This window comes from Cylas formicarius, unplaced genomic scaffold (assembly GCF_029955315.1).
Source record: "Cylas formicarius isolate icCylForm1 unplaced genomic scaffold, icCylForm1.1 PGA_scaffold_5__7_contigs__length_24384050, whole genome shotgun sequence".
Taxonomy (NCBI): domain Eukaryota; kingdom Metazoa; phylum Arthropoda; class Insecta; order Coleoptera; family Brentidae; genus Cylas; species Cylas formicarius.
In genome coordinates, this window is record NW_026844341.1 from 18,499,756 (window position 1) to 18,518,052 (window position 18,297).

The window sequence follows — 18,297 nt, forward strand, 5'->3', positions numbered from 1 at the left end:
ATTTTGAGTGGGCAAGGGAAAGAGGAATATCATTTAATTGCACCTTTCAACGACCTCAAAATCATTTGCATTATCCTAATTCGGATCTTTTGAGCTCTCACTTGGTACCATTTTTTTTTTACACAGTGGGGTCCATTCATTTGTTAGCCAATTAAAATTTTAATGCAATTAGCGACTAATAATCTAATTATTTCAGTTAGTAATTGGTGAGTAGGTATGGCGTCGCTCGAGCCAGGCAGGTCGGTACATTTAAACTACTCGGTATGTGTGACACATAGTTCCATTTATATCCTTTCATACTTGACATATCTGGAGGAATGTTGGAGGTATATGGAGGAATAGAAGAGGAATATGAAGGTAGGGGAGGGCGAGGCAATACGACCCCCCCCTGGGGTAAGGGGGCCCACCTCAAAAATTAACCAATTTTTTTTTTCTTTATTATAATTATAAATTGTGGTTATTTGTACATGTTTAACCTTTTGTGTAATATCAGGGGTAAACATTCTACTATTATAACATTCATACTATTATAACCGAATTATAATTAAAATATTTATTTATAGAGCTTTCGAAAATCTTATAAATACCAATAACAAATCTTTTATTCTATAGACAAATAGTTACTAATCAGTACTTTTTTTTATTAAAAACTTTTTAATAAATAATTATAATTATAATATGTAGCATTGTGAATAGGGGAGAGTGGGCACGACTTCCAGAAACTTCGCCAAAATTTGGGTAAATTTAATTAAAGTTACTCAGAAATAAATCCTCCCCTATATGGAGCTCTAATATTGGGGGGGCGGGGGGGGCATACGGAGCAGTTCCAATGTAACCACGTTGTACATGTTATCCATTTAGGTCCAAAAATGTTATTGTTAAAAAGATGTGCTACCGAAATTATGCTAATTAAACTATTTGCTGATATATTCTAAAAGCTATAGCCAATATTATTCGCACGTTGCGTAAGTAGTTAATTTAGCTTAGGAAATGGGGAAAAAAGGTTAGGTCATCAGTTAGTTATTTTAGAAACGAGTTTAGATTCTTGTTTACACTAACAGCAAGAATAACCGAGTTTAACGACAGTGACAATCAGAATTAATTCTTAATTAATTAAAACTTGTGATTAGAGCGGTCAGGAGAAAATACTGCAATTATTGTTAAGTTTCTACAGATAGCCAAAATTGATTGCGTTTTAAAGCTGCTCTATTCCTGAAGTGTCATATTAGGCTGTTTTTTTTTGAGGTCTTATTTGTAAAAATAATCTATATTCCACCTGTAGAAGTATTTGACATGTTTCATTTATTTTTTCAAAATATCGAAAACTCAACTGTTTCTGTTTGAATCTATGTAATGGACGGAGTATCCTGGTAGGTATCACCCAATCTAAATTTTCTTAAAATCATTTCATCATTTACATTAAGAAGGCGAACAGCATGCGCGGAAGAAAATTTTGCAACTTGAACCTAATATAGGGACCAGGAGAACTGGAAGGTACTTAGGACTGAAGGAACATAAGTAATTATGAAGCATATTGCAGAAGTAGCATCAAGTTCGCAGATAGATTTCAGGAAGCCAAAAGCATGCACGGAAGAAAATGTTGTAAACGTATTGGCCCATGTGCAACTTGCACCTAATATAAGGACCAGGAGAACTGGAAGGTACTTAGGACTGAAGGAAAAGTAATTATGAAGCATATTGCAGAAGTAGCATCAAGTTCGCAGATAGATTTCAGGAAGCCAACAGCATCCACGGAAGAAAATGTTGTAAACGTATTGGCCCATGTGCAACTTGAACCTAATATAAGGACCAGGAGAACTGGAAGGTACTTAGGACTGAAGGAAAAGTAATTATGAAGCATATTGCAAAAGTAGCATCAAGTTCGCAGATAGATTTCAGGAAGCCAACAGCATGCACGGAAGAAAATGTTGTAAACGTATTGGCCCATGTGCAACTTGAACCTAATATAAGGACCAGGAGAACTGGAAGGTACTTAGGACTGAAGGAACATAAGTAATTATGAAGCATATTGCAGAAGTAGCATCAAGTTCTCAGATAGATTTCAGGAAGGCGAACGGCATGCACGGAAGGAAATGTTGTAAACGTGCATGTGCAACTTGAACCTAATATAGGGATTAGAACAACTGGTAGGTACTTAGAACTGAAGGAACATAAGTAATTATAAAGCAGATTACAGAAGTAGCAGCAAGTTCTCAGATAGGTTTCAAGTTTTACAGATTTGCAGTGGCGTGCCTTATTTAGCCACGAAATAAGGGCAGTGAAACTGGTATCGTTGCATTCACTTTTCTTTATAAAATGAAATTTTATTTGTAGCATTATTGATATTTATTTTCCTCCACCACTTTCTCTAGGTAGATAGATAAAACGGAAAAGAATCTGGCGGCCATTCTAGAATTTTAAAAATAATATTTAGGAATTTCTGTTGGCCGCTTTGGTTATAAGGAGGAACAGGAAAAGAACAGTGGGTACAATGGCTATTTTTTGTTAGCCTAAATTCCTCACTCAAGACTTGGTGTTGGTGACTAAAAAAAAATGAAGCTAAAGCTAATGAACCAATAAACTAACTGCTAAACCTAGTAATTGAATAAAAAAAAATCTTCGAAATCGTCGTTTTAGAAACTGCGAGCAATATTTTCCCCTGTCGGTTTATTTGGTTAGCTTAAGTGGATGGTAATTCGATGCGAATGGGAAAATCGTCCGCGGTAGTAATTCGTGAACTTCATTCCGACCGGCAATCCTCTTGTCAATTTATCCACTTTTAATCACGATTTTGTATAGCGGGCAACCTTCGACCCACAAGGCGCGGATAAATTGCGGATTGAAGCAGGCAAATTCATTAGCTAGCTCAGGCGCGCCCGACTCCACATGGCGGCCCAAATTTTACTCATTTTTTGCAGTTCTCTAGGTGCACAAGATACTTGAATATGGCGGCGATCGGGGATGAGCGGCCATCTTTTTTTTTTCTATTTCCGACTGTTTTTTTGACATTGCCACGATAAGTGTCCAAAAGTTGAAGCTATCTTCAAATTTGTCGCACGTGTGAAACTTGATTCCCTGACGGAACCTATTTAAATTGGAGATGCTGAGTGGTCGAGAGGTATTTAAAAAAAATTAAAAGCCGCGTTTGCAAAGGTCCAAGAAAAAAATCATTTCTCGAAAACGGTCTAGGCGACCAAAAAATTTCTTGAACGCAAAGACGCGGAGGATTCGGCTCCATAAAATATTATTCTTAAAAATTTTTCGGAAATGTACCGGGTGCGTCGCAAATTCAAAAAAAACCTCAAAAATGGATCCCTCTATTACAGAAAATTGTCTATAACTGAAAGACTGTGCTTCGGATGACATGACCATATAGCCCGAATAAATAGCTGAAACTTTTGTATTTAAGGTTTTCACCTGTTGTACAGGGTGTTCTGGATATTAAATGCTATATTCAAAAATTAACAGGTGTCTTAAATTTGCGGCTATATACTTCAGATTTGGTAGAACGGTTGAAGGCCACACCCGCATTTTATTCGTTGAAAAAGGACTTAATCAAATCTCGCAAAGTATATTTAAAAATTTTTGGAAATTTTTTTTGTTTTCTCAAAAACTATTAACCCGATCGGCAAAATTTGTGAATGCGGGAGATCCAGTACCATAACATTTATCTCATGCATTTTTTCCATTTTATACAGATTTTTTTAATTATAGATAAAAATCTAAGACCCTGAAAATCGTTCTTTTCTCTGTTAAATTATTAGCCGTAAATCAAAATTCGTAAAAAATATGACCGATTGGTTTAAATAGGCCACATTGAGAGCTACAGTTTTTATATTTACGGTTTTCGTCTATCACATACGGTGTTCGAGATATTTGAAAAAATCCAAAATCTAGACGCGATGGCGTCATTTACTAACACCACGAGTGCATGGTTTCAGAAAACAAGTATTTTCTTGCAAACCACTTACTCTATTGGAAAGTATCATATACCAGGAAACCAGGGCTATTTAGAACATTGTTTGAATTATATACAGGGTGTGTCGTTTATGGCCAAAAAATGAAAACATCCTAAAAATTTCCGTTTTTGTGGGTAAATTATTGGGGATAAATGAAAAACTGCTAAAGATGAATTTGATTTGAACACTATCGTATACTGTGTAGAGAGAGTTCCAGGTTTCGTCAATTATACAGGGCGCGCGAGATATTTGAAAAAATATCATTCGACAACGTCATTATTTGTACAAATTTTAATAATTAACAAAGTTTGAAGTTCGGCGCGACTTGAAAGACACTTTATACAGGGCGTCTGCACAATTAAATTACATCGATTTTTGCGAAAGTTCCATAGTCGTCCGCATGAGCACAAAAACAATGCGTCCCTTTACCACAAGAAACCGCAAAGCTTTTTCATTTTAAATTAAAAAACTGCTTCGCGCTACGCGCTACAAGCTTGCTCCACCAAGCTACGATTTTTCGAAAAAACTATGAAATCGAATCTTGTCAAAAGTATCGCGTTCCTTACTACAAGTATTTTTAAAAAAATTAAAAACTGCGTTTCGCCTTTTAATGAAAATTTACACATAACTAGACGACTGTGATTCACTAGTCAATTTGTTTTACACCAAAATATAGCTCGTGTAGACAGCTAAGACTAAGATTTTTACCTATTGTATAGATAGAGTGTTCGCGATATACCGTGCAATATTATAAAACGTAATATGTGCCCTAAATTTGCAGCTACCGACTTCAAATTTAGCGGACAAGTAGACGTCCAGACCCAGATTTAAACCATTGAAGTTTGGCGCGATCAAATACCGCAAAGTATTTTTTTTAAATTTTGTTTTTTTTTTGGCTTCCAGAAAAAAATTATTTTCTCCAAAATTGTTATTCCGACGGGCAAAATTCTTTAGTCATCAGACGCGGAAGATCCAGTGCTATAACTTTTATTTCAAGCATTTGTTCGATTATATACAGGGTTTTTCAATTATGGACAAAAATCTAAAAGACTCTGAAAATTGTCCTATTCCAGAGTCAATTGTGAGCAATAATTCAAAACTCGAAAAAAATATGGCTAATTGGTTTAAACAGTATAGGCCACATCGAGAGCTACAAGCGTAGGTAAACTTTGTGCAATAAAATTATGCTACGACTACTCGAATTTTACTGTGCGACTGATATCCCGAGAAAGTCCCAGCAAACCAGTTAACATTCTAAAAGTGTACTTCGAAGTAAGGTTCACTCTTTATATTTTGAAATGGAAATCCCCAACCTATTGATGACCGTGATAAATGCATGACCGTAGTAAATAAATCGTTTATCTTGATAAGACATAGTACCAAAACTTGGGCAAGACAAAAATGTAGCCCGATGTTCAGTACGCATAGGGACTGCGAAAGCACGGCCTATCGATCCTTCTGACTTGAAGAGTTTTCAGCAAGCTTTTATGGCAGGAATGACAGTTACGGTGCATTCAGGAAAAGGGAAGAACCTAATAACAGTTTATGTATTATGCTTTTCTATAATTTAATTTCTGTGTAATGAGTAAATGAGTTAAATAAGAGTAACTAATATTATATATTCTGTTCATGTATTTAGTTTTTCAATGTTAGTGAATGGTTTACAATAGCTACCACCCATAAATTGACTCAAACAAGGATGGCACACCTGCAGGAAACAAGTTTTCAATGGAATCAATGTCAACCAATGAAAGTGGGTCACGCTAAGGTTTTATTGCTCTACACCTTTCTGTAGGTCTAGTTGTTTATCATCGGCCTCTAGCTTAGCGCGCGCCTATATTTTCTAATAATAACATAAAATAATTTTTCAAACGTCTTTCTCACTTCTTTACCGTTTTATTTAGACCGCAGACATTGTTTACAATCTTTTTGTTTTTTTCCCGTTGTCTCTTTTTTTCTTCGCTAGAGACTCGGTCGTGTTCCCGTAGCGATCGATCAAAACTCGGGACTGTTCCAACATGGCCGCCGACTCGTTTCGTATAGCTGCAACATTGGAAAACACTCATTTAACCAAAGCATATCGACACGATTTAAATTTTTGCGATATATTCAAAAAAGTTATTCAGAATTTTAAAATGTATTAAAATTACGAACGAACGAATATACAATTTTTTTTTAAGTAGAATGCTAAATGATAATAAAATTAATTAATGTCTAAAATTATTAATAATTAAACAGTTCATTTTACTAATAAGTGGCCATTTTATTGTTTAGGTTAAATTTTATTATTTTCAATTCTAATACTTAACGCGCCAACTAATTTGTGGTATAAATTATAGAAAACATCGTTACTGCGTTTCACTGATAATACCTTTATCCGAATCAGAAATTTTTATAAATAAAAATATTATCGGCAATTTTCAAAATGGGAAATTAGGAAAACGCGCTAGGCAGGGAAGATATTGCCATGCGGTTATACCAACATTTCTCAAAAATGGAATTGCAGCACTTGTAAGTCGAATTTTCTCCATCTAGCTCTAGAATTCCGTAAAACTTACACTTAATTGAAGGCTCGCAAATTCATTTTTAAAGTGTTATATATACAGGACGTTTTTAAGAAAAAAAGTTAATATCAGTGTAGGTCCGCGACCACTTTCTTTTAGTAATAACATTAGTAGATTCAAGAGTACTTTTTACGCCCCTTGTTACTTTCGAAAAATGCGACCCCCGTTGAAATGATCAGCGTAAAAAAAAAATTTTGTTTGTTTGTCCGTTCTCTGTTCCGGTATTTTTCGACGATAACTTGCGAGCGGTTTGAGCTATACGCTTCAAATTTTGGTCCTTTTTAACCGTCCACAGGGTGCATAAGATATTTACAAATGGATGCGTTCAAGCCTCGGCGTCCATCTTTTTTTTTTCGATTTTCGACTGTTTTTTGGACATTCCTATGAAACACGATAAGTGTCCGAAATTTGAAGCTATCGACTTCAGGCAAATAGCGCTTGGTCCCCTAACGGAATCTATTGGGGCTTAGAGGGACGGGAAGTATTTAAAAAAAAAATAAAAATCGTGTTTGTAAGGGTCTAACAAAGAAATCTTTTTTCGAAAACGGTTTATGCAACCTAAAAAATTATTGAACGAGAAGACGCACAACATTTGGCTCCGAGAAATTTTATTCTTCATAATGTTTCAACAATGTACAGGGTTGGCCGCATTTAAAAAAAAAACTGAAAAATGGGTACCCCTAATAGCGAGAATTGTCAATAACTAAAATACTGTGTTTCAGACATTAGTTTCTTTTACACGACGATATAGCCCGTATAGACAGCTAAAACTTTTATATTTAAGGTTTTCACCTATTGCACAGGGTGTTCCCGATATTCCGTCCTATATAAGAAATGTTTTGTGTCCTAAATATATCGACTTAAAATTTAGCAGAGAAGTAAAAGTCAGTGCCCAGATTTAAACATGGAAATTGGGTGCAATCAAATTTCACTAGTTATTTAAAAAAAAAAAATGTGTTTTTTGGTTATTTTGGCTTCCATAAAAACATGCTTTTCTCCATAACCATTCACCGGATCGTCAAAATTCTTTAACCCGGAAATGCGGAAGATCTGGTGCTATAATATTTATTTCACGCATTTTTTCGATTATATGCAGGGTTTTCCAATTATAGACAAAAATTTAACGGACCAACGCCTAGGCGCGATTTTTCAAAAGCAATATTGTGTAGATATATTATATGATTTATATTTAATAATTCCTGTAGTTGGGTCATGTTACGTATTGGAAATAAAGTGCTATTATTATTATTGATACGCAAGGTGTTGTAATTAAAAAAAAAGGGTCATTTTATTATTCATTATGAAAAACTTGCCATTAAAAAACGTGAACAAAAAAATCATATTTAAATTAGCTGTAGGGAGGTACCACCACCAGTATCTCCTCTTAAACCCTGTATATAAAAATAAATCAGCCCAGGAATTACAGATTAAAGATTATGAAACACTCTAAATACATATAACATATGTAAGTGTACTTTTTATTTATTTTGTCAAATTCTTCACTTCATACCTGAAAACCAATGCGTGACAGCTTCGAATTGCTCTTTTTCTTCGCGTTCCCAACGATTCATTTCTTCCCGAATTCGGTCAACGTCGGCCGCTTCGTAATTTATCTCCCTGAGTTTGCTAGGGAAATGAAACGGACTGTTACGAACAAGGGGCCAAAAAATACCGGCAAAAGATTTCTAAATGACTTTCGCCAGAATTTTTCCGCCCGGGACATCGAGTTTTGCTCACCCTGTACGTACCCGATTCGTTTTTCCGCTTCGTCGCTTTCGCGGGCATGCCCCTTTAAGTACGCGTCCCTAACAAACAACAAGGAGTGAATAAAAAAGAGCGTCGCTTTTTGTTGTCGCTTTACGGCGTTATTTACACCTTACTGCACGAAGTATTGTGGCCAAAATTCAAATTTTCCAGTTTTACTTCAGGCTTTATTACGGTATTACTTTTTATAAGACTTCTGGATTCCTCCTGCATAGGTTTTTGTTGACTCGAACTAGCTAACGTTTCGCCAATCATTCTGTTGACTTCTTCAGAGCTTGACTGAAACTGGCTCGCAATTTACTTTCTACCTGCCTATATATTGTTTGAGGGGGGCGGGGCTAAATGAGGGGCATAAACACCGTCTCGGATGACTGATTCCCTTATTGGTGACAGGCATAGACTTTCGGATTTTTCGTTGGTAGAAGAATTGATTACTTGCAATTACGAGCGAGTTTCAGTCAAGCTCTGAAGAAGCCAACAGGATGATTGGCGAAACGTTAGCTAGTTGGACTCAATAAAAACCAACGCAGGAGGGATGCAGAAGTTTTATAAAAAGTATTACAATAGCTTGTGGAAAAAAATTGAAAAAATTTTTTTTCTATTACGCTAATTTTTTAAAATTAATTTCATACTAGTCAGATAGTCCCAGAAGTGTGAAAAGTACCAAAATTGTATTTTTTTGAAAGGACTCCCTGAATATGTTAAAACAAATGCAAGTTTCAATAACGTTTACGATATGTAAGCGTATATAACTTTTAATTACTTTTCGCAGAATACGTTAAATTATGGTTTTTGATATTATCGTAATGAAATGGTTTGTTTAGACCAAAATTATTTTGAATTTAATCAAATCAAAAAGAAGTATTAGTTATGAGAAACCCACCTAGTCCACTACTTGCAGAAATTTTCATGGACATCTTACACACACAAAATGGTTGCATTTTATGTTTTTATCCACAGACTACCTAATATACCACTTTCCACAGAAAATAAAAAAAAATTAGATATAAAACAAATAGCTTTTAACAATGGTTACGACGCCTCTTTGATAGATAATATTATAATTAAAAAGCAGTTTCGAATAACTCTGAACTCTATCTATCCCAAAAATTTAAAACAATAAAATACAAGGAGAACCTAACAAGAGTTGCAGCTTGTGTTTTAAAAAATCAGCCACTATATACTTTTTTAAATTTTATGAAACTTGAAAAGTACATAATTTTTTATCCAGACTATAACGACAACTAAATAATCTAAGGTAAACCAAAAATTATGAGTATTTACAGTAGAATTTCTAAATATCGACTACCTATTTCAAGACTCTTATAAATTCTTTTCTTGAGACTATTACTAACCCTGAGCAACATATTATCTGGTGTGGTGGGAAGCGTGTTGTGAACAATTCTTATATGTATCACAATAAGTGTTAGGTCCGGTGATCTAAGGTAGCGAATTTGGAAATCCATGAAGACCTCCTCTACCAAACCATGAAGTTTACATTACAAAAAATAATACTCCTACAGCGAAATGAGGCAAAACTGACAACCTTAAATAAATTATCTGACAAGAGTTAGCCATACAACACCCTGACATGGTGAGTTAATAGTATATTATGCAACAAGTGCGGTAAACGGCATTTGACTCACGAGTTTATTGGTCACGAGCGGAGCGAGTGCTTAATAAACGAGAATTGACAAACGTCAAAATTCAAAATGTGGGAAATATCTCCGATTGCTCCCAAACCCGTACAGTAAAATCCCGGGAATGTCCGAAGTGGCTTGGATTGGTGGGAGACGAAACAGACGTGGTAGATTAGGCATTTCACAGATGGGAGTAAAAAAAATAGGTTAATCTGCATACTGAAAATAATTTCAAAAAAGAGAGTAAAAACTTATATATTTGCATATTTTCTGAAACCCAGAAAACGAATTTTCCGCGGAGGCGCGCGCGCGCCGCGTCCTAAAACTTTAACTGCGCCGCTCTGTCGGTTATATTTTTACGACCATCCGCAACGATACGTCTCCGTCGTTCTTCCTCCCATAAATAACCCCTTAGTTTTCACTTAACTATTTTACGGCGTACACGGTCTTGTCCGATTCCGATTTTTACGGCTAGGATATATACGCTCCTCTTCGCCAACGGCCACGATGACGTAGGCGACAACTTCAGCGCGCGCTTTATATAGTGGCCCCACGATAAAGCATTACAATACGACCAAAAATATAGTGCATGTTTGCTTTGAGGTTTTAAGTATTTTACAGTACCTTGGTAAAACCCATCCCAACAGATGTTTATTCTGCGTTAATTGATTCTTGCCTGAGATGGACCGTGACGAATATTCGCAGAAACTTGAAATTTGTATTTAAAACGTAAATGGACCGTTTTAAATTTGATTAAGCATTGATGCTGCTGGATATTTTCGAACAAGTAGAAGGTTTATTTTAACATCAGGTGATATGTATCATTTCAACAGTTTAATCTATATTGCATTATGTTCGTATATATTACTGAGGTATTTGAATGTAATCCTTCTGGTAAGTACGTATTTATGTCCCTGCATGGTTGTTTTCAATAGATAGTTCAAAGGGTAAGGGTAAGTACATGGTACTCTATTTATGTACAGGTAAGTTTGAAAATAATCATTTTTGTCTGTGTGCCAAAATTCTTCTTCTGGTATTTTTAAGCGTATAGATTATATTCGCAGTACATAAAGGTACGTAATAAGAATACAGATATTTCCTAAAATATTACAATTAAACATTTCTTGAAGGTTCCTGTTTTTTAACACTTTAAAATATGGAGACCGTGGAATGAAGCAGATGTTACCCTGTTAGAAGAACACATGGAAAACAACGCATAATTTGAAAACGGAGTGGAGAATGTAGTCGAACCTAATGACAATTTAGAAGGCGAACTACCGCAGCAAATAAAAAAACGGATCCACTTGTCTTCGGATGCTAAACAAATTAAATAGAAAAATGAATTTTTAGTTCCAAACAATTAACATACGTCAAGTGCTAATGCACGCACAATAATTCTTCAATTGAAGTGAGATGTCTTTTACTTGATGGAAATCCATTTATCAAAATAAATAAGAACTAAAAGTTCAGATTTTCACATTTTCACATGACAATTGTTTCGACAACACCCTGTCTTTATCCAATGTGGACATTCCGCTCCTGGCATGATTAAGGGTAAGGGTCTGTTCGGCAGGGTGTTCTATAAGGGTAAGGTATATTCAGTTCAGTATACATTTACAACGCTTACAATTATCTAAAAAGAAACAAGAATAATTTGTTGCTTAAATTTAAAAAATCTGTACTGAGGGAGATCTCGTATTTGTGGCTTCCCTCGCTTTAAGTTGTTATTTTCAAACTGTGACAAAAAAACACAAGTATTTGTTGTTTTTTTTTTCAATACATCCACATATCGTTGAAATACATTAAGTTTGTTTCTCAGCTACTTACTGTTAATACCAAGCACACACAAAACTAACTTTTCGTGGAGTGACGTACATTGGGGATCTTCAAGAAATTTGCAGCGTATGTGCACTCCGGCAAACATCGATCCCCAAAAACAAAAATTATCTTTAATTTTAATAATTCTAAACAAAATTATTGTTACACATTCCCAAAAATAATTTACAATAGTCAATAATCCATTATCTACTAAATGACGGACGTTTTGTAAATTCGGAAGCCTGTGGAAGTTTCTTTGAAAAATCTACGTTTTTTCCGAATGGACATTCATATAATATAAATTAATTGTCTTTTATTGCTGACTAATATTAAGTCTATCTGGTATGATCTATTACTCTATACTTTATTTTCATATTTTTTATTGTTTGCAATTTTTTTCTATATGCTATTTTTGAAAATTAATGTCGAAAATCATTGCAATGAGTGTACTGAATGCAATAGGGACAATAAATATATCGTCTATTGCCTATTAACTAGTTTATTTTTAAAAAGAAATGCCCATCATAGATAAGATTTTAATAGAACTCGACAACAATGACAGACTTTTACTGAAAAACGATGAAATTATTTGCTGGCGACGAAAATGCTTGTGAAGTACCGAGCAATACTCAATAGAGAAAATCTTTTATCTGGAAAAGACATTAATGAAAGTGAATGAATAGGAGATGATAGTTTCTCAGATGAAGAAGAATATTATGACTGTTCATAATTTCATTTCTATATAATGTATTTTTTGTATATTAAAAATAAGGGTATCTATAATGCGTAATTTTTATTCTATTAAAATTCTTGCTTTTTTACAAGTATCCTACAAGAAGTTGGTGAATGGATAACAATAGGCGAAACTTATAAATCGACTCACACATATAAAAGAATGCAATGATAGTGTCAAACAATAAAAGTAGCTTAAAAAATTGTTGGGTAACTCTGTAGTCCCTTTGTATATCTAAAGGCGTTTTATTATCCTAGACTATGAAATAGACTAAAACAGGAATTAATGGCGTTATAAAGGGTGAGTCAGGATAGAGATTTTATTATACAGGGTGGTTTAAAAAAATGGAAGGGCGCTTTTTATTGGCACGCCTGATATTACAGTAATTAATCAATTCACGACAATTACTCTGATATAAAGTTTTTTGTAAGGTCTTAAGCTGATCGGTAGACGATTAAACTAAAACAATGTTATTGAAAACCCTGTATATTTGGAAAGTTGATTGATTTCGATGCAAAATACTTACATATACAGGGGCTTGTATTTGTAGTAATTAAATGCCGATGGAAGTTGTGCGTCTGGGGTTTTCAATACATTAGGTGAAGAATAACAACCTTTTTAAATTTAATCTTCAATATTTGCCTATTTATCAGCTATATATATATATATATATATATATATATATATATATATATATATATATATATATATATATATATATATATATATCAGAGTAATTGTAAAGAGGAAGACAATCGATTCGATTACTCGACAGTATTTTAAAAGGCAATCCATTTTATTATCAACCACTCATTATTTTTTGGTTAATGGGTGTGGAAAATAGTTTGTTTAAAATTATTAATTATTATTATTATTAACTATAACTTTTTCAAGTATACCATGATCAGAAATATTGTGTTTTACAAGCGACCCCGTAATTAACGTTGCCTACTGTTACTCCAAAACCGCAGCCCCTTATAGAAGACCCTGCCGAGCAGACGCTTACCCGTAACCATTCCAGGACCGTCCTAAGAATTTAGCTACCTACACCAGCAAGATGGATGTAAGCCGAGCAATTCTTGAAATATGTAAATAAAAAAAATATTACAAAGTAACAATTTATCAGGTTCTGTTTCATTACATTTCTACATTGTAACATTACTAATATAGAAAATATTAAATATAATAATAATAAAGTATCATTAAAAAGTATCACTTAAAAAATAGTCACTAACACTACTGTCGTTGCCTAGTTCAATGATCAACTCCACCACTAATCGTTCTCGATCAATATTTTCTTCTTTTAATACTCGTTTGTCACAGTTAGACCAGTTTTGTTTATCACTAAATTTTGGTGCAGTGTAATTTCTTTTTATATGCGCTTTCAACTCAACTAACCAAATCATCTCAATCGGGTTAAATATACAATGATCCGTTTTGTTGTGCTCTCGAACGACGAATATAATCTATACTCTTAAAAAAGACAGTTGTTGTTGTTTACAAATCGAAGAACTATGTAGAAGACACGAGAATACAAGAAGAAGACTGGTGTTAATCGACAGGCACACAAGACAAAAATGATTATTTTCAATCTTACTTGTAAGATAAATAGAGTGCACGTACTTACTTACCCTAACCCTTTGAACCATCCGGTGAAAACAGCGTCGCAGAGTCAAAGCTCGAGATTCAGGTGCATAAATAAGTACTTACTCTAAGGATCACAGTCAAATACCTCTGTAATATATACGAACATACTGCAATTTAGATTAAACTGTTAAGAACGATATATATCACCTGACGTTAAAATAAACGCTTCTACTTATTCGAAAATACCTCGCAGCATCAATGGTTAATCAAATTGAAAACTGTCCATTTAGGTCAGTCTCTACAAATATTCGTTACGGTCCATCCCAGGCAAGACCTACTAAATGCAGAACAAATATCTGTTGCGAAGGTCTGCGGTTAAGGTATTGTAAAACACTTAAAACGTCAAAGCAATAAATGCACTATATTTTTGGTAGTACAATAACTATTTATTTTATTTTTGTTTGCAAGATTTGTTTTGTCACGTCTCATATATAATAATTTTTTATAAACTCTTCTTTGGATTTCCTGCTGTCGGCTACTGATTATTACATTTTACTTGTCCAATTGCGTTTTGCCGTTGGTCGCGTAACTGTTCCGCTGCGTATTCCGGATGTACAAAATCACTGGCGGGTAACTTGAGAAGCAGCGACGTCTTACGGAATTTTCGCGAGGGCTCGTTGATTTTTTTTCTTTTTCATTTAACTAGTCTTTGTCGAACGTAAGTAGCTAACAAATACTTATGCAAATGCGTCGGCGCGGTGCATTTGCATAGGCATTCGTCGAGTGCGTTTTAGTTTTAGAGTTCTGTTATCTCGCGTCGAACATTGTTTGCATAGTTTCGTATCGAATAAAAATCCGTGGCTTTCTCTAGTGCTCATTACCTCGACCGCATCCCGCGCTCGTATCGGTCCGGCTCGTTCTCGTACCATTCTTTCTTCATGCCGTGCCTGGTCGCGATCTTGCTTCGATCATCCTCAAACCGCAAACGGTCCCCTGACCCGTAAACGATAGTCAGAACGTAATACGGCCTTTCTAGCTTATCTGGTTTTCTACCTTCCGTTGTCGGTTTCTTCCTGGAAAAGTACGGGGTTATTCATTATATTTTGACACCCACCTACGACGTTAATTTTGAAAAAAAAGTTGTGCAAATGTCGGAAAAAACAAACGACAATCGCAATCTGTCGAAATGGCAGCAATATCTTTTTTTTAATGGAATGTCCTATCTTTTTGGGATATTTCAGTTTAAAAATAATTTCTCATTCGATTTCTGTACAATAGCCATTTTGTTTAAAAATGGTCAAGTCCGCCTTGATAGCAGCCATATTGTCTCTGTTTGCAAATGTTTTAACAACTAATCAAAACTAAAAATCTGCAGCGTAAGTTAAGTAACTTAAGATATTTCAAATGGAGGAAGAAAAATGATAAATAATAAAATTATATTATTCAAACAATAAAATTGTCAATAATTAATGCTAAACATTTTCCACATAACCTCCATTATTTTATATACATCGGACAATATTTCCTTCCAATTTCCTATTTTCTCTGTTTAGATCTTGTAAAAGGATATTAAGTCTTTCCATTATCACTTGTAAATTTTAATAATAAATTTTATTTTTTACACAAAAGTTCAGATTGGGGCTATTAGCAGGCCAGTTGATTTATTATTCCGATAACCGGTTGGACATTATGCGGAGGTGCGTCATCTTGATGTCAAATTAACCCACATTTTCCCAAGCATAAAAAAAATAGTTTTTTGCTCTGAAATTATTTATTTTGTTGCAATTAAGAATACATTACATGTGTCAAAAAAAAATAAAAACTCGAAACATACCAAAAAATACTGGTGCGTAAACGAACCACTGGGAAAAACATTAAATAATGTTTTGGGGCACATAAGATGTAACATATAATTTATACAGAAATATACAAAAGAAAGTTAAAATTCGACAGAAAACAACTAAAAGTAGATTGTAGTAGATAAAACCAGTGGTCCGTTCAAGCACCAGCAAATATTTTCAAAAAATAAAGCATAATCAATATAATATTTCCAATGTATGTTTTCTTGCAACACTATTTTGGATTTACTTGAAAATATACACATTTTTGTACCGCTTTTGTTAACTCTTGAAGTCATATATAAGATCTTTCCTTTACAAATAAATTAGTGATTTCTACGGTTTTATATCCTCTAGTAGTGATAATAATAAAATTTCTAAATGGATGTGCAAAAATATTTCCCGGATGTGACAAAAAAAATCATCCCCAAAAATGGTTTAAATTGAAATAATTCCTAAGTGGCACATTTTCTGACAACCGTTCTATTTCTGTTGCAAGGAAATTTAAATATCGTTGGCCGTTCAAGGGTCCTTCGTATATAATTGGGCCGACTACCATATTGTTCAACGTACCATAGCATACCAAAAATGTTTATTCTTCCTATTACATACTATTATTATTATTTTGACTAGAAAATTTCAATCTTCTTGAATTCTTTTATGTCAGTGCAAAATTCGTGCCTCTGCGTTTTATGTTCATCGGTTAAATTTTGCACTGATGATATTTTAGCGTAGGACTTTCCAGATAATTTTTTAACGTCAGGTATAGAATATTCTGGATTTTTTTTCTATTATACAATGAGCTCGTGTGTTTACTGGTTGCTCAGGTTGTTCCATATATCAACGAGTAAATTAGGTAATTTTTCAGAGTCGTTAAAGTAGGACAAACATTATAACACCCAAGGCTCCCGGTGGGAATCGAACCCACAATCTCCGACAAGTTCGAGTTGGCAGGTCAACACCTTACCAACCGAGCCATCGTCGGTTCCTTTTCAGGATTTTCTGAAAACTATGAAACATAAAAATTCGGAAAGTAATACTCAGAGTTGTTATGTGATTGTGAAAGTAAAGTCTTCATCAAAATTTCTTTGTATTTTGCTTGGTATAGCGTGTGACACTATTTCGGTCCCCAAATTGTTTGAATAATATAATTTTATTTGGCATTTCTTCCTCAGTATAACCCATTTGAAATATCTTACGCTGCAGATCTTATCTAGTTTTGATTAGTCGTCAAAAGTGGAACATTGTTAAAACCATTGCAAACGTAGATAACATGGTTGCTTTCAAGGCAGACTTGTCCAACAATACAGCTATTGTCTAAAAATCGAATGCTGATTATTTTTAAATTGAAATATCTCGAAAACCGGACAACAAAGTACGTGTTTTTTTTAAGCTAAGCTAATAATATATAGGGCGTTCCATTTGAAAAAAAATATGTTGCTGTTATTTTGACAGCTTGCCATCGTCGTTCGTTTTTTCTAATATTTGCATAAGATGATAGAGCGAAAATCGTCAAACTTTCTTATTAAATCTTTTTTTTTCAAAATTAGCCCTGCAGTTGCGTGTCAAAATATAATGAATAACCCAATACGCGTCCACTCTGCGTTCGCTAACATTCCTCCACTCGTCCTCTGTCAGGCTCCAACTTTCCCCCACCACGTTCGCTTCAATGACGTATTTCCCCGACGTCGAGCATGCCACGAGCGACAACAATGCCGCGCCTGCTCCCGCGCGTTCGCCGATAACCGCGCCCTCTGCGTCGCGAAATCGCAACCTTATTTCCGGCACGTCGTTACTGCAGGTGTCCAAGTGGACAGTGAGTAGGCAACTCGACTCGCTCTCCACGCGATACCTGCACACGAGTCCCTCCCAATTGGGGATATAATTGCCCCGGAAGTGAACGGAGACGGGATTAGTGTCGCGTACCGCCACGGTGGCGCGACGCGCCGCTTTTTTCGTCGCCGCCACCACCAACGTGGCGTTCATCGTCTGGACTCCTTCGCATCGTCCGTAACCGAGGACGGTGTAACCGTTGACGTTGGTTCCGAACATTTCCACATTGTACCGCGCGACCGCGACGAGGTGATCATTATCAAACACTTTGACGCATGAACGTGGAAGATTGGTGAACAGGTTGATTGTTACCGGTTGAACCGAATTCACGTCGAGACTGTATCGGCATATCGACGCCCAGCCCTCTTCCCCGACTTGTTCCGCAATTTTGAACTCTTTAACGTCCAGCACGTGGTCCAGGTCTTCGACTACGTCAAAGTGCCGCGTTAATTTATTTCTCGCCATTTTTTCCGAGAACGATCTAACGATCCGGATCCAGATGTCGAGGTTTACAGACGAAAACGTCTTCCTCAGCTGTTCGGCTACCGCTAAGGGAACCTT

General features: G+C 35.1%; 2 protein-coding genes across 11 annotated transcripts in view; one reads left to right on the forward strand and one right to left on the reverse strand.

Moving 5' to 3' along the window:
• Nucleotides 1-18,297, forward strand: part of LOC132701716 (uncharacterized) — a 239,485-nt gene that overhangs the window by 141,597 nt on the left and 79,591 nt on the right. The window lies entirely within an intron of this gene.
• LOC132701700 (mitochondrial 2-oxoglutarate/malate carrier protein-like) overlaps nt 5,779-18,297 on the reverse strand; it is a 47,754-nt gene continuing 35,235 nt past the window's right edge. For 3 of the 10 annotated variants that reach the window (XM_060669823.1, XM_060669822.1, XM_060669829.1), the window contains 5 exons: nt 17,495-18,284; nt 14,947-15,138; nt 8,272-8,328; nt 8,034-8,149; nt 5,779-6,002 (listed from right to left, as the gene is read on the reverse strand). In XM_060669823.1, coding sequence (XP_060525806.1) covers nt 5,878-6,002; nt 8,034-8,149; nt 8,272-8,328; nt 14,947-15,138; nt 17,495-18,284 — 1,280 coding nt within the window. In that variant the 3' untranslated portion in view covers nt 5,779-5,877. Of the gene's footprint in view, nt 6,003-8,033; nt 8,150-8,271; nt 8,329-14,946; nt 15,139-17,487; nt 18,285-18,297 lie in introns of those variants that run through there. The other 7 variants (XM_060669824.1, XM_060669832.1, XR_009618813.1 and 4 more) reach the window with 7 other exon arrangements.